Below are 16,430 nucleotides of genomic sequence, written 5' to 3'. Positions count from 1 at the left end.
CTTTTTAATTAAATAAAAAAAAATAATTTCTATGCCCAATGTGGGGTTTCAAGTCATGACCCAGAGATCAAGAGTTTCATGCTCCCCCAACTGAGCCTAAATGTCATTGTTTTATGAAAACACACACCAATGTATTTAGGGGTAAAGGCATCATGTTTACAAATTACTATTAATGTATAAAGGAAAAAAAAAAGAAGAGGGAGGAACAAAGGAGAAAGAAGGAAGGAGTGTGAAAAATAAAGAAAAGCTAATGTGGTAAAAAGCTGCATTTGGGAAATGTCAGGGAAGAGCATACAGAAAGTCTACGTAATTCCTGAATTTTTTTTTTTAGTACGTCTGAATTTATTTATTTAACAATATTTCTATGGTGCTGGCCCAAGTTTCATATTGTATATTTTATTCTCAGTACAAGCTTGGGATTCAAGTGCTGGTGACCTGTAGAAATGGAAGACAAGTTTCAAAACAGAGCTACTGGATGTGTGGGGTCATAGGTCAAGAGATAAGCCACCAGCAGATCTCTGGATGGAAAGTACTAAACCCGGGTGGTTTAAAAAACAGGCCACTGTCAGACAACAAGGAAGAAGGGCAAAGACTACTCGATGAATTAACAATGGACACATTTTTGCAAAATAAAAGATCTCTATTTTGAGTTAAAGTCAATCTATGGGTCAATGAATATTCATTGTTTATTAAGTTTTAGATGACACTTGAAGTAAACTAAGCTAAAAAGTTTGTGAATTTAGGGGTTCCTGGGTGGTTCAGTGGATTAAAGCCTCTGCATTTTGCTCAGATCATGATCCCAGGGTCCTGGGATCAAGCCCGCATCTGGCTCTCTGCTCAGCAGGGAACCTGATTCCCCCCCTCTCTCTGCCTGCCTCTCTGCCTACTTGTGATCTCTGTTGAATAAATAAATAAAATCTTAAAAAAAAATTCGTGAATTTAGATAAACAATTAGTAGCAAGTCCAAAATACTGTCAGGTGAGCAAGATATCATTTTGTCTAATTATGATATGCTACAAATTGTAATCATCTGGGAAGCCAATTAAGTAAAACTGTAAGTGAAACAATTCAAATGTAAAATTGAATGTACAGCATCATTTCAACTAATGGAGATAATATTAGCAATGCATTTTTATATTGTAATACTGTTAGGGGGATAATAGAAGACATCTGTAAGGGGTCTGTATGAATTAAGTTCTGCAAAGTAGGGCTGAGTCTTTCTGTTTAGAGTGGGAAGGCTTCACGGAGGAGAATCCTCTTAAAGGACTACAGGAGTTTGCCACTAGACAGAAAACAGTACAAAGGCAATGCTAAGATTCTGGAAAGCAAGCTCTAAGAGGCAAGAATATTATTTGAGGAAGAATTCTGCTAACTGTACTGATACCAGATGTCATCTATGATTTATAAAACCTCCTTTATTAAATTATTATACATAGTTGATTCTATTTCTGGGATCTCTGTCATTAACATGACGCATGCTGTGTGGACAAGATGTAGCTCAAGGGCCAGTATTTCCTGGACCCTCACTTCCAAGCATTACACTTGGTCTCTTCCTTGTTCCCTCGATTGCTATTTTCAAGCAAGCAAGCAGTAGGATTTCACAGTGAATAGCAAGCTGGTGACTGCTTGAGGTAGGGTCATGAATAAGCTCACCCAAGAGGACAGATTACAGATCGGCTGACTGAAGCGCTGAGAAGGGATGGGGGAAAGCAGTGTTACAGAAGCCTAGCAACACATGAACTTCTCAGAAGAGCAAAGTGTAACCAATAGTTTGAGCTGCTGAAGAAAGGCTATGAGGACCTAGAATTTTCTTTGACAGTTAAGGACCTGGCTGATCATTGGGCTAGCACTTTCAGAGACAGGGTAAAGAAAGAAGATAGATCAGTCTGATGATCATTAGGAAAAGATTTCCTAGCAAATCTATGACAGAATTCTTTTACCTCTGGTTATAAATTATTCTGCCGCAACAGCCTATTTATGAGTAGCTCTGAAAAGTACATATTAAACTTATTTTCGGAGAATCTGGTCCAGATGAGAGAACCTATTGAAATTCCCCATGGGATGCTCTTAAGGAAGGTTAGGCCAGGATCGAGAGCAATCACCTAGGATATTCTATATAACCTTTGGTCTAGGGGGGTTTAGAGCAACTCATTACCATGTGTCTAAAAATTGGTGGAGAGAGGGTCACCTGGGTGGCTCAGTCAGCTGAGTATCTGACATTGGCTCAGGTCATAACCCCAGGGTCCTGGGATGAAGCCCCTGAGGTGGGCCCCCAAGTTCGGCTGGGAGTCTGTTTGTCCCTCTACTCCTCTCCCTGTTCATGCTCTTTCTCACTCTCTCAAATAAATAAAATCTTAAAAACAAAACCAGCTTAAAACAAAACTGGTGGACAGAGAAGACTGTCCTGAAAAACAAAATTACTGTTATGATTTCTCAAGAGGCAAACATAAGATAACAGTGTTTTCACAGCTTTAGGGCATAGAAAGAAGGAATTCAAAGACCAAGAGAGGTTTCTACGAGGGGAGGCAAATCTAGATTCAGATTTAGATGGGTAAATGAGCAATGTCAACAAAAATTACATGTAGAAAATAAAGTGGAATTTTAAATCAATGAAAAAATGTCATATCAACTACTGGATCTATCCATAAAATTACGAAGGCACGGGAGACACTATTTTTTATAATAGTTAGAATGAGGATAGGCTCCGGGGCGCCTGGGTGGCTCAGTGGGTTAAAGCCTCTGCCTTCGGCTCAGGTCATGATCTCAGGGTCCTGGGATCGAGCCCGCATCGGGCTCTCTGCTGAGCAGGGAGCCTGCTTCCTCCTCTCTCTCTCTGCCTGCTTCTCTGCCGCCTTGTGATCTCTGTCTGTCAAATAAATAAATAAAATCTTCAAAAAAAAAAAAAAAAAAAAAAGAATGAGGATAGGCTTCTGTGCCAACAAGAAAGACTGAAGGTATATAGTGACATAGATTTGACCTCCTAAGAATTTCAAACGTCTGTACAAAGATAACAATCAAGCACTAAGACTATAAGAAAATCTAGAATTAAACAATGGCAAGGGCGCCTCGGTGGCTCAGTTGGTTGAGCAACTGCCTTCGGCTCAGGTCATGGTCCTGGAGTCCAGGGATGGAGTCCCGCATCGGGCTCCCAGCTCCATGGGGAGTCTGTTTCTCCCTCTGACCTTCTCACCTCTCATGTTCTCTCTCACTGTCTCTCTCTCAAATAAATAAATAAAATCTTTAAAAAAAACAATGGCAAACGATTTAATAGAAGTTCTATTTACAAAAAAGGAAACATAAAACAAAAAATGGTTATGAAAAGTGACTTCATGAAAGAAACACAAATGGTTAATAAATATTTGTTTTAAAAGATGTTATTTATTTATTTATTTGTCAGAGAGAAGGAGAAAGAGAACAGGCAGGGAGGCAGAGAGAGAAGCAGGCTCCCTGCTGAGCAAGGAGACAGATGCGGGACTCGATCCCAGAATCCTGGGATCATGATCTGAACCGAAGGCAGCGTTTTAACCCACTGAGCTACCCAGGCGTCCCTAAATATTTTTTTTAAAACCTAAACTTTACTAGTTAAAATGCAAGCTCATTCACGTTATCAATTTTTACTTACTAGGTGGACAATGATGTAAAAGATTACACTATTAGATAAATATATATATATTACACTATTAGATAAATAAATATATATATATATATATATATAAATCTGTTTTTGAAGAAACAATATTAACTAAAAGTTTATAGTTAACATAAGTATCATAAGCAAAGAATCTCTAAGAGTCCATTTTTGGTTAACTTTTTTTTTTTTGAAGATTTTATTTATTTATTTGACAGACAGAGATCACAAGCAGGCAGAGAGAGAGGGGAAAGCAGGCTCCCTGCTGAGCAGAGAGCCCGATGAAGGGCTCAATTCCAGGATCCTGAGATCATGACCTGAGCCAAAGGCAGAGGCTTAACCCACTGAGCCACCCAGGCGCCCCTGGTTACCCTTTTTTAAGAGTTAAGGGAGTTCTCAGATGCCTTCTTTGTAATTTTTTTTTTAAAGATTTAATTTATTTATTTGACAGAGAAATAACAAGTGGACTGAGAGGCAGGCAGAGAGAGAGAGATGGAAGCAGGCTCCCTGTTGAGCAGAGAGCCCGATGTGGGACTCGATCCCAGGACCCTGAGATCATGACCTGAGCCATCCCAGGACCCTGAGATCATGATCTGAGCCAAAGGCAGCAGCGTAACCCACTAAGCCACCCAGGCGCCCTGCCTTCTTTATAATTTCTAATGCTGCATCTAAACCACACACGATTTCCATTTTAGTGTGTAAGGAGGAGGAAATGATCTTGAGTAGATTCTGCTCCCAAACCCCATGCTTATTTAATCAAATAAGCTTCTACTGAAATTAATAAAGTTGTAGAATAAACAAATTTCCCATTAAGTAATATTGACCCTGTCACTTCTTTGCTCAACATCCTTCAGCAGTTGTCTTATCACTTGTCATTGAAGTTTTTTTTTTTAAAAGATTTTATTTATTTATTTGACAGACAGAGATGACAAGTAGGCAGGGAGGCAGGCAGAGAGAGGAGGAAGCAGGCTCCCTGCTGAGCAGAGAGCCTGATGTGGGGCTCGATCCCAGGACCCTGAGATCATGACCTGAGCCGAAGGTAGAGGCTTTAACCCACTGAGCCACCCAGGCGCCCCTCATTGGAAGTTTTAACACCAAAACTTAGTTTGTATATACTGGAAGTTGCTAAACATCATTATCTCAGAGGGTAAATTTAAGATGGATTTTAAAATTTCAAAGTAATAAATTTGTATTTCTTTCTTTATCTGTTTATTGAGGGGTGGAGCAGTGGGAGAGAGAGAATCCTAAGTCGACCACATGCCCAGTAGGGATCAATCTTACAACCCTGAGATCATGAGCTGAGCCCAAATCAAAATTTGCGACACTTAACCAACTAAGCCACCCAGGTGGCCCCGAAAGTAATAAATTTTTATTTATTTATTTATTTTTTATTTGACAGAGAAAGACACAGCAAGAGAGGGGACACAAGCAGGGGGAGTGGGAGAGCTAGAAGCAGGCTTCCCACTGAGCAGGGAGCCCAATGCCGGGCTTGATCCCAGGACCCAGGGATCATGAACCAAGCCCAAGGCAGACATTTAAGGACTGAGCCACCCAGGAACCCCAAAAGTAACAGATTTTTATGCAAAGGAAAGAATCAACAAAACGAAAAGACAACCTACTGAATGAGAAAAGATCCTTGCAAATGACATGTCCAATAAAGGGTTATTATCTAAAACATATAAAGAGCTGATATAACAACATGTAAAAACCAAATAATCCAATTAAAAAATGGACAGAAGACATGAACAGACATTTCTCCAAAGAAGACATACAATGGCCAAAAGACACATGAAAAGATTCTCAACATCACTCAACAGGGAGATGCAAATCAAAACCACAATGAGGGGCACCTGGGTGGCTCAGTGGGTTAAGCCGCTGCCTTCAGCTCGGGTCATGATCTCAGGGTCCTGGGATTGAGTCCCGCATCGGGCTCTCTGCTCGGCGGGGAGTCTGCTTCCCTCTCTCACTCTCTCCCTGCCTCTCTGTCTACTTGTGATCTCTCTCTGTCAAATAAATAAATAAAATCTTTGAGAAGAAAAAAAAAAAAAAAAAAAACCACAATGAGGTATCACCTCACAACCGTCTGTGACTAAAATTAAAAAACACAAGAAACAAGTGGTGGCAAGGATGTGGAGAAAAAGGAACTCTTGTGCACTGCTGGTGGAAACATAAACACCTGCGGCTAGTGTGTACAAACAGTATGGAGGTTGCTCAAAATATTAAAAATAGAAATACAGTCTGATGCGGTCATTCCCCTACTGGGTATTTATCCAAAGAATATGAAAACACTAATTCAAAAAGTTATATGCACCCCTATGCTTACTGCATTATTTGTAAAAGCCAAATTATGGAAGCAGCCCAAGTGTCTGTTGATAGATGAATGGATAAAGATGTGTGTAAACACACACCAGAATATTATTCAGCCATAAAACAGAATGAAATCTGGCCATTTGCAACAACATGGAATGAGCTGGAGAGCATAATGCTAAGTGAAATTAGTCAGAGAAAGACAAATATGTGATTTCATTCATATGTGGAATTTAAGAAATAAAACAAGTGAACAAAGAAAAAAACAAGGCAACCCCCAAAGCAGACTCTGACTATAGAGAACAAACTGAGGGTTACCAGAGAGGAGGTAAGTGGAGGGATGGGTAAACTAGGTGAGGGGGGATTAAGAGTCCACTTATCTTGATGGGCACTGGGTAATATATAGAGTATCTCAATCACTGTATGGTACACCTGAAACTAATTTAGCACTGTAGGTTAAGTATACTGGAATGCATTTTTGAGTATATCAAATCATCATGTGGGAGACAAAGTAGAGCCATTCTTTCAACAGAAAATGATGGTGGCCAGCCAAAAAACCCACTGATTATTTATCATTTAAACGCCCCCAAACACCTATATTTCATCACACACACACACATATTCATTTCATCACATAAAACAAAACAAAAATGCAGTCCAAAGACATTTAAAGCAGAATCTTGGAACAAAGGAACCATCAAGGAAAAGATCATATACATGTATAAATCCAGGCAAGCTACTTCGAAAGCTCCTTCGAAAGGATACTTAGTTACTCCTTTTCCAAAACTCTGATCACCTCAGACCAGAGGAGGCAACAAAACATTCACTTGTATAAATTGTAGATGTTCAGTGCCACACCTGTTCTACGGACCAATATATAGTCCTATGGAGGAGAACCTACGAACTAATTCCTGGTGGGAATTGATCAGGCATGGGAGCCATCTGGGGAGCCTACTACTTCACCACCTACTCCTGCCACCACCCCAAAGGCTCAATTGTAGTGTGTGTGTGTGTGTGTGTGTGTGTGTGTGTGTGTGTGTGTGTGAGAGAGAGAGAAAGAGCGAGCAAGGTGGGAGTTAGTTCTATAGGGAGTTAATAGAGCCTGCTGGATTCAAGAAACTTCATTGTTACGTCCAAAGTACAACCTTTCCCCCAAATTCTACTGAGTAACAGGATAACTAGTCCCTGACAAGACCCACATGACAGCAAAGAGTCAGAAACATCTACCAAAGGCCAACAATTATGGGGGAGTGTTAATGACTACCTGGCGAAGAAAACAGTGTTAAGAGCAAGGGCAGAACAGAGTGAGCCTGGCTCAGGAAGTTGTGCTGCCCAGTTCAAATTTGCTGTTAGGCTTTTTGTGTGTGACCATTAAAAAAAGAAGCAATAAGCCTCTCCTTCAAGAAAAGAAGCCAAGTGCAGCATAATAAAAACAGGATAGAAATCAACCACTGTGAACAAATGTGAGCCTGCATGCAGAGCCAAAGAAATTTACACAAAATTTTACGCTAATGCTTAATATAAAATACACAACAAATAGATACTATGCAAGATGCAAAAGAAATCGGAACAATGCAACCCTCTAGTTAATTGTTTCCTGGATTCCTCAGTTTACTTCCTCTACCCATACTTCATTCCTGCATAAAATATCCATATAGGAATTATTCTAGTGCTATTCAAAATAATCTGTTATAAAATCCTAAAAAGCATATAGACCATGGAGACCTAATCCTCTCTCCACCAAAAGTTCAAATTTTTGATGGACGACCTTATCAATTCTAATACTCCAAGTTCTGCCTTCCTCAGAAAAGAGCTAACAGTGAAAACCACAGCAAAACTATTCCAAGATACCAACTCAAATTTAAAACATTCAATATTCTATGTTTTTAAAAATATTTTATTTATTTATTTGAGAGAGAGAGAATGAGAATGAGAGGGAGAGGTCAGAGGGAGAAGCAGATTCCCCGCTGAGCAGGGAGCCCGATGTGGGACTGAATCCTGGGACTCTAGGATGGTGACAGGAGCCGAAGGCAGTCGCCCAAACCAACTGAGCCACCCAGGTGCCCCAGAAAAATCAATATTCTAAAGCAGTTTTATTTCTGCTCTATATTCCTTCACTCATCAAAAACTTATTTAGTGTTGACGATGTGCTGGGCAGTACTTCGGGCACTAGCAACAAACATATGAATATATATATATATATATGTATATATATATATATATATAAACCTGTTTTATTTTTGTTGTCGTTGTTTGTTTTTTAAGATTTTATTTATTTATTTGTCAGAGGGAGTGAGCACAGGCAGACAGAGTGGCAGGCAGAGGCAGAGGGAGAAACAGGTTCCCTGCTGAGCAAGGAGCTGCACTCGGGACTTGATCCCAGGACCCTGGGATCACAAGCCGAAGGCAGCCACTCAACCAACTGAGCCACCCAGGCGTCCCATATATGAATATTTTGAATAACTTGGAAAGTTTGCAAAAAATAAAGTTTGATGAATATTTTTATTTTTCTAACATATAATCATGTAGGACACCTAGCTTTTTCACAGATACAGGAAATAAATTCTTGGTTTTTTTTATAAATCAAGATTATACTTCTGACTTGTCACTAGCAGATATATCAAAATATTCATTAAGTTGCTTAGCAACTGTGCTTTACATCATTCCTTGTCTCTGGATTGTTTTTGTATTTGTGAAAAGTGCCAGATATGTATCACAACATATTGAAATGTTCTATTTATTCTGAAAGAAATATTGCAAAAGGGAAAATAAGAAAGTAATTCAGCTACTGCTGTGTCATGGAAAATGCTAAATACTTTTTTCTGCCTAAGAAACGTTGAAGATTTGGAGTGCCTGGGTGGCTCAGTGGGTTAAAGCCTCTGCTTTCAGCTCAGGTCATGATCCTGGCATCCTGGGATCATGGGGCTCTCTGCTCAGCAGGGAGCCTGCTTCCCCCTTTCTCTCTGCCTGCCTCTCTGCCTACTTGTGATTAAAAACAAAAAAACAAAAAACAAACCTTGAAGACTCAATAATAGCGACAGAAAGTTGCTACCAAAATCTCTGAACTATGGATTTCATAATCTTCATAAAAAAAAAAAAAAAAAGAGGTATACACTAAATTCTACTGGTGTAATTATTACTACATAAGAGAAGGTCTGAAAGGCAGGAAGAATTCTCCAAAATCCCACTGCTTATCCCAAGCTACCTTACTCTCTTTTGGATCACTTACTCTAGGGAGAGCCAGCTGCCACACTGTAAGGAAATTTTTACCCTTTGATAATTAATAGACAAGAAAGTAAAGGATTCAGAATTAACAGATACAGATTAATCAACCTATGTCAACTACCAATGCCAGATATTGAGAATCAATCTCTGCTCTTTATTTCAGCAAATGCTCAAGGTACTATATAAGGGCAAGATAGAAAAGAATGATGCACAACAAAATACTATACTGTTGAGAAGCATGTAAGTGGAGGGAAAAAGCAAGAAAAACACTTTTTTTTTTAAAGATTTTATTTATTTATTTGTCAGAGACAGAGGGAGAGAGAACGAGCGAGCATAGGCAGAGAGGCAGGCAGAGGCAGAGGGAGAAGCAGGCTCCCCGCCGAACAAGGAACCCGATGTGGGACTCGATCCCAGGACCCTGGGATCATGACCTGAGCCGAAGGCAGCTGCTTAACCCACTGAGCCACCCAGGCATCCCAGAAAAACACTTTTTTAAGGTTATTTATTTATTTGAGAGAAAGAGAGAGAGAGAGAGAACATGGGCATATGTGAGCAGGGGGAGGAGTAGAGGGACAGGAGAGAGAGAAAATCACAAGAAGACTAAGCATAGAGCCCAATACAGGGCTGCATCCCACAACCCACGAGATGGTGACCTGAGCCAAAACCATGAGTCAGAACCTTAACGGACTGAGCTACCCAGGTATTCCCAAACCAAGAAAATTACCGCAAAAGTCAGGATGGGAAGTTCTCAGGGCTTCTGGGAATCTAAGAATACTCCATTTTTGACCTGGGTAGTTGCTTCATGAGTATTTTCTGTATAATTATAGTTAAGTTGTACATTTATTTATTTATTTTTAAAGATTTTATTTATTTGACAGACAGAGATCACAAGTAGGCAGAGAGGCAGGCAGAGAGAGAGGGAAGCAGGCTCCCTGCTGAGCAGAGAGCTCGATGCGGGGCTCGATTCCAGGACCCTGGGATCACGACCCGAGCCTAAAGCAGAGGCTTTAACCCACTGAGCCACCCAGGCGCCCCGGTAAGTTGTACATTTATATTGTATGAACTTTTCTTTTGATTATGTCTGTTGACATAATGGAAAATGTTAATACTATAATAGCATTATTTTGTGAATAAAGATCCACAAAGGACTTACTCTTTAGAAAAAAATAGGACTAAGTCAGATAGATTAGATATATGTTAAATATTATATATATTGATTTTTATGAAGATTTTGTTTATTTATTTGAGAGCCAGAGAGAATGAGACAGAGAGCTGAGCAGAAAGCCTGACGGCGGGCCCAATTCCAGCATCCCAGGATCACTCAGGACTGGAGCTGAAGGCAGACAGACCCTCAACCAACTGCACCAAGCAGGCGCCCCAAATATTAGATACACTGGCAAAGCTGAGATAGGTATGTTGTATGATGCTAATGCAGTGTCCTTAACATATTAATATTTTTAGTGAAGAGGAGAGATGGAATTGTGTTAGGCATCTCCAAGATGTCCCCAGGGACTGCCACCACCTCATATTTACACCCTTGCATAGAACTTCCTATGCTGGGGGCGACTGGATGGCTCAGTCATTAAGCTTCTGCCTTCAGGATCCCAGCTTCCTGGGATCAAGCCCCCCATCGGGCTCCCTGCTCAGCGGGAAGGCTGCTTCTCCCTCTCCTACTCCCCCTGTTTGTGTCCCCTCTCTCACTGTGTCTCTTTCTGTCAAATAATAAAAACAAATAAAAACTAAGCGTCACATGTGCAGGGGTGCCTGGGTGGCTCAGAGGGTTAAGCAACAGACTCCCAGTTTATCTTGATTCTTGCTCAGGTTGTGAGATTAAGCCTTGATTTGGCTCTGCACTCAGCAGGGAGTCTGTGTGAGGTTCTTTCCCTCTGCACCCCCCACCCCCAGTCCCTGCTCCTGTGCTTCCTGTCTCACTCTCTCAAAAACTCTGAGATGTTTATCGTTCGAAGCTACTGAATTTGAGTACTTGTTAAGCAGCAACAGATAACAGATTGTCAGTTAATTCCTTAGAAGGCTCTTTATAAAACCTGAACCAGATAGAGAACATCTCCCTAACTAAAGTGCTTCAAGGTTTCATGTTCATGGACTAAAACCTAAACTCCTTGTATTAGTGCACTCACGCTCTAGCTTCTGCCTACACCTTTTTACCCTCACCTGGTTCTACTCTCCACCTACTTAAAATCACAGGACTATAATCTCTTTTTTACTTTTGTATTTGCTGTTTTCTCTGCTTAGGAATGCTCTTCCTTGCCTTCTGGAGAGTTTTCTGGTTCTTGGCTCCTTTTTGTCCCTCAGTTCACAGCTTAAATGTTCCCTCCCCAGAGAAGCCTTCCCTGATGACCTGATTATGAGAACGCCCCCGGAAAGTTCCCATTAAACAGAGGAACAAGATAAGGAGGCCACATTCAAAGCCATATAAAGCTGGAGTTAGTCTGTTTGACTATCTGCATTAAATGAAAGAAGGAAGTTAATAACACAAAATTTGGAAAGGAGAATATAAACTTGTCACTATAGACTACATGATTGTACTTCTTTTCTCTTTTTTTTTCGATTTGTATTTATTTGTTAGAGAAAGAAAGAGACAGAGAGCACAAGCAGGGAGAGAGGTCGAGGAAGAGGGAGAGAAGCAAGCTCCCTGCTGAGCAGGGAGCCCAACACAGGGAGCAGGACTCTGGGATCCTGACCAGAGCCGAAGGCAGACACTTAACTGACTGAGCCATACAGATGCCCCTGAATGTACTTCTAATACATAAGAAAAATAAACTGAAAAACCAGAAACATCTAAATTCTAGGAATAAAACTTCAAGACACCTCTGAAGGAGGGGCATGAGGCTGGCTCAGTTGATGGAACATGTGACGACTGATCTCAGGGTTTGGAGTTCTCTACATATTGAGTGTAGAAATTCCTTAAAAAAACGAACAAAAAACCCCCCAAAAAACGACAACAAAAACAGCTCTGAAGGACAAAAGAAGGCCTTAGCCAATAGAAAATATACTATCTAGGATAGAAAGACCAAACATCAAAGAGAATTCAATTCCCCAAATTTTCTGTGGAATATGGTTCCACTAATAATACCAATAGGGCTTTATTCTTGCAATTACACAAGATGATTGTTAACTTACAGAAAAATAAGTCAAGAAATTTCTAAAAATTAAAAGGAGGAATTACCTCTATCAGATATGAAAACATGAAACCTAAATAATTAAAGAGTTATTTGATGCTTATATCCCAATGTTTGATGTTAACATTGGGATAACAGAACTGAATACTAACATAAACAAATACAGACCAGTAGAGAAAAGATGGACAATTAAGTAAGTGGTGTTGGATGGGTGGGTAGTCATCTGAGAAAATATAAGTTGTTACCAATATTCTACACACACAAAGTGAATAAAATAGTTAAATGCAGAAAAATGAAATGAAAATACAACAGAAAGAAAATGGAAGATTTATAAGCGAGAACTGGTAGATTTTTCTAATTAAGACACAATATACTAAAATCATAAAAGAGCAGATGAAAAATGTTTTTCATCTTTAAAATTTTTTTCTCAAACAATTTTTTTAATGTAAAATGTAATTTTAAAAACCTAGATGTTAAAAACAATGACAAACTGGAAATCTATCTGCAACTTTTATCATGAATGTCAATTTTCTAAAGGGGCTCCCATAAAGTCAATAGAAGATTAAAAATCCAATAGGAAAAAGGGCAACATGTACATTATTTCCTACTTTAAAGTGCTCTGAATAAGCCATATTATTTTTTCAGAAGAGTGAATAAAACAAAAAATAAACACTCTGGTCATTGTTTAGGTATCTCTTCATCCAAACTATTACATATAGAGTCTGACTGATAGGAGTGTTTTGTGGGGACTGAGTAAAGGATGTACCTTCATAGCTGAGTTAACACAGAATGAAAATCAGTGCATGATAGGACAAGAGACTGATCCATGAAATGAAGAAACAATAGTTCAAAACTAGTTGTGAAGCATTTTAAGGAAATTTTATTTAGTTCTTGAGAGGTAAGGTGACCCCAGCAAACATTATGTGTCCCTGGAGGGTAACGCAAACTGTTCTCAGCAAACCTCTGGGCCAATTTCTTTCCGTCTATAAAATGAAATGTCCGGTAGGTTTTAATTCATGTTTGCATCCCCAATACCTAGCCTAAGTCCTGGCAATCAATAAAAGTATTCAATAAGCACGGTTTCTTCACCTATTTTTCTCATTCCAAAATGGTTTTTTTTCCTTCTAAAAGTCACCCACATTGTAATAAATTGAAGGCAGTTTATCTTAGTTGGTAATTGATTCTATTTCATGTAACAGAAAACCTGCAAATAACAGGTTTTAAAAAGGTAAAAAAATAAGTAAGTATAAAGAAAAAAATTTTTTTTTCCTCTCTCATGTTAAAGAAATTCAGATTTAAGAAGGGCTGTGGTTGGTATGGCAGCTCCATTGGTATTACCAAGAATTTGGGCTCCTATATTTCTTCCCACTATCTTAGTACGTATCTCCCACTATCAAGTCAATTTAGGCTTCCAGGTGGTTGTTGAGCTCCAGGCATTAAATCCAAGTTCTACAAACGTTGAGTGAAAGGAGACAGACACGAGAGAGCATATGCTCTATGATTCTAGTTATATGAAGTTCATTCGAACAAAAACAAACGTAATGGAGATAAATGTCAAAACTGTAGTTATTATTATGTGGACTCATGGCTTGGGAAGGACCACGAGGGAGGCGTCTGGGTGTCTGAAATGATTATATCCTTCTCCGTATAGTGTTATACACATGAAGAATAACCCTGATACATTCATTTATGATTTGTGCACTTTACTCTATGTAAGGTAGCTAAACGGGGTAAGATCCAGATCTTTGAGCTCATGTGTATATTGACAAGACTACACTTAGACCTAGGTTGAATAAACGAAGCATTCTAAAGTATTTAGTACTCATTGTGTAGCTCTTTGTGCTTGTAACTGTGGTCACCTTCCAAAGCTGGAAAAGTAACTAAGACCAACGGTCTGGTACTAGAGTAGCTATGGGTGTGGCAATTGTCTTGCTTTAGGAATGAATACATGAATTTAAATCCTACCGCTGTTTTGCATTTACTGTTTTGCTCCAGAAGAGGTATGAAAATAATGATCTTTCCCTTATTCAAAAACCTAACAGAGTCCTTGTAGAAGGATTTATGAAGCAATGTATGTCAAGTTCTCAACAGTGTCTGATACGTAATAAAATGTAGTTGCTATTACTTTATTACCATTGTTACCATCATCACTACTAAAAAAAATTTTTTTTACATCATCATCATTATTAAGAAATGATGGAATAGGGATCTTAAACGATTCTATGGTCAAAAATTCCAAATCAACTGGTTAATATCCTTGTGGATATGAATATCCTACTGGAAATACACATTTGGCTATGAACTTGTTTCCACATGAGAACTTCCTAAAGAAGCAGAATCCAGTTCTTCTTATGGTTCTCTATGTTTAGAAAACTCAAAGTACTTATGGGAACTGTTTTGGGAGCATGTCATAAAAAATTTAGTTTTGCTTTCAGAATCATATGACCCTCATTAAGGTGCTTCTGTGGATAATGATTTGGAAATAATCACAAAATACAGAAACAGATAAAAGTTAGGAAACAGTATGTTCAGTTTAGTACCATTTACTTATGCTATCCAGTTATAAGTGCATTAAAAGATCCTGGAAAGTACACAAGATACTGGTAAAAGTGGTGACCTTTGGGAGATGAAGATCACTTGGTAGTAACTGTGAACTTCTGTTCATAAAAAACCCAGGCCAAGATAGTTAACTGCCTTATTATGTCCCAGGGAATAATGAGAGTGGATACTTCTCTAGTCCACATTTTCAGGGAAAATAACCTGGTTGATTTTATATGTGGAATAAACTCATTTTTAAAAAACGTGTAAGTACAAAATACTTACCCACTTAGCAATTGGACACCCATGAGAGCTTTTTCCTTCTTTTCCTGTGTACACTACAATTTCTATCCTTACTGCATTTCCTTTTTGACCATACCTGAGTACAAAACACAGTGAAGGGAAAATGACTGCAATTAATTGAGATATACCCTTTTAATATCTTAAGGTACAGAAGATACAGGCTTACAGAAGTACATAAAACCCAACACCCTGTTTGTTAAAGTTTACATTTGTTCAAAATTTACATTTGTGTGGCAGATATTTTTATTTGTTAGTCGATTCTCCTTACTTATCCTTAGAGATCACTTGTTTAAAAAAGGACTGGCTCCAAGATAAGCATTAAGGAATGTGAATGCAGTGCGGTTGGAGGTAATTTTAACTACTTCTACCATTATACAAGGATATAAGAATAAGAATTTCTGGATTTAACAAAGACAGCCTTGCTTTGTGACTTAGTGGGGACACCAGGACACTACGGTCTTCCTGGGCCCTGAGAAACATCCGACTTATACTCCTGAAGGCTTTCCCATTCACTTCTCATTTGTTCCCAGAGAACGTCTCTGCATTGAGTCAGGTGCACGATAATGAATGATTTTTAACAGGGAAGGGAATTTCCTCACCTATTCTCCATGATTTCCCTGACAGCAGCAACACTTGGTCCTGCCCCAAGGTGTGTATAATATGGGCCTTTGTCTTTTTGTATAACTCGATCTGTGGAAGGAATAAGATTATTAGACCCAAAGCTTACAGAATTGCACAGGGGCAAGGAGAAGCTATTTTTATTAATTCTTTTTTTTCTTTTTTCCAATTCAGAACAATTTATCTTGACAAGGTTTTGGTAAACTTTAATAATTAAAGTCTAGGACAAAAGGCCCTAGAATTTAACTTGTTCCTTTCTTACAGCCCCTAACTATTTAATTCTTCCTCTAAGCATCAGAGGAAGAAAACAAAAAATATTGAGATATGGGTCATATTTCTTCTCCTATCTCCTGCTTTAAAAGAAATCTATTAATAATTAAGGTGCAAAATTAAAAGTTTTCTAAGAGCAATACATCTCTAAAAGCTTGGCCTCAGAATCTGAATAAAACTGAGCCCAGCAACTGCACTGCTAAGAGTTTATTCTACACTCACATAGTTATATATCTGTAAAGCAAATGTACAGAGGAACGTTACTTGTTATTTGTAACATCAAAAAAGAAAGAGAAACACACTTGGCACCTGCCACTAAATGATAAGTGACTAAATTAAGGGATGTTTATATAGTGGAAAACAATAAAACTATTAAACAAATATTTACAAACTTTGGGATG

The 16,430-nt window shown here is 38.8% G+C and overlaps 1 protein-coding gene across 7 annotated transcripts in view; it reads right to left on the bottom strand.

The window, feature by feature from the left end:
- The window catches only part of TET1 (tet methylcytosine dioxygenase 1), a 147,173-nt gene that overhangs the window by 39,919 nt on the left and 90,824 nt on the right, over window positions 1-16,430 (bottom strand). For all 7 annotated transcript variants that reach the window (XM_082714540.1, XM_082714541.1, XM_082714539.1 and 4 more), the window contains 2 exons: window positions 15,741-15,831; window positions 15,124-15,217 (listed from right to left, as the gene is read on the bottom strand). In XM_082714540.1, the coding sequence (XP_082570666.1) occupies window positions 15,124-15,217; window positions 15,741-15,831 (185 nt within the window). The remainder of the gene's footprint in view (window positions 1-15,123; window positions 15,218-15,740; window positions 15,832-16,430) is intronic.

The sequence above is a fragment of the Mustela nivalis genome, assembly GCF_964662115.1.
Source record: "Mustela nivalis genome assembly, chromosome: 2".
Lineage (NCBI taxonomy): Eukaryota > Metazoa > Chordata > Mammalia > Carnivora > Mustelidae > Mustela > Mustela nivalis.
Note: the sequence above shows the minus strand (reverse complement) of the source record. Positions and strands in the feature narration are given on the sequence as shown.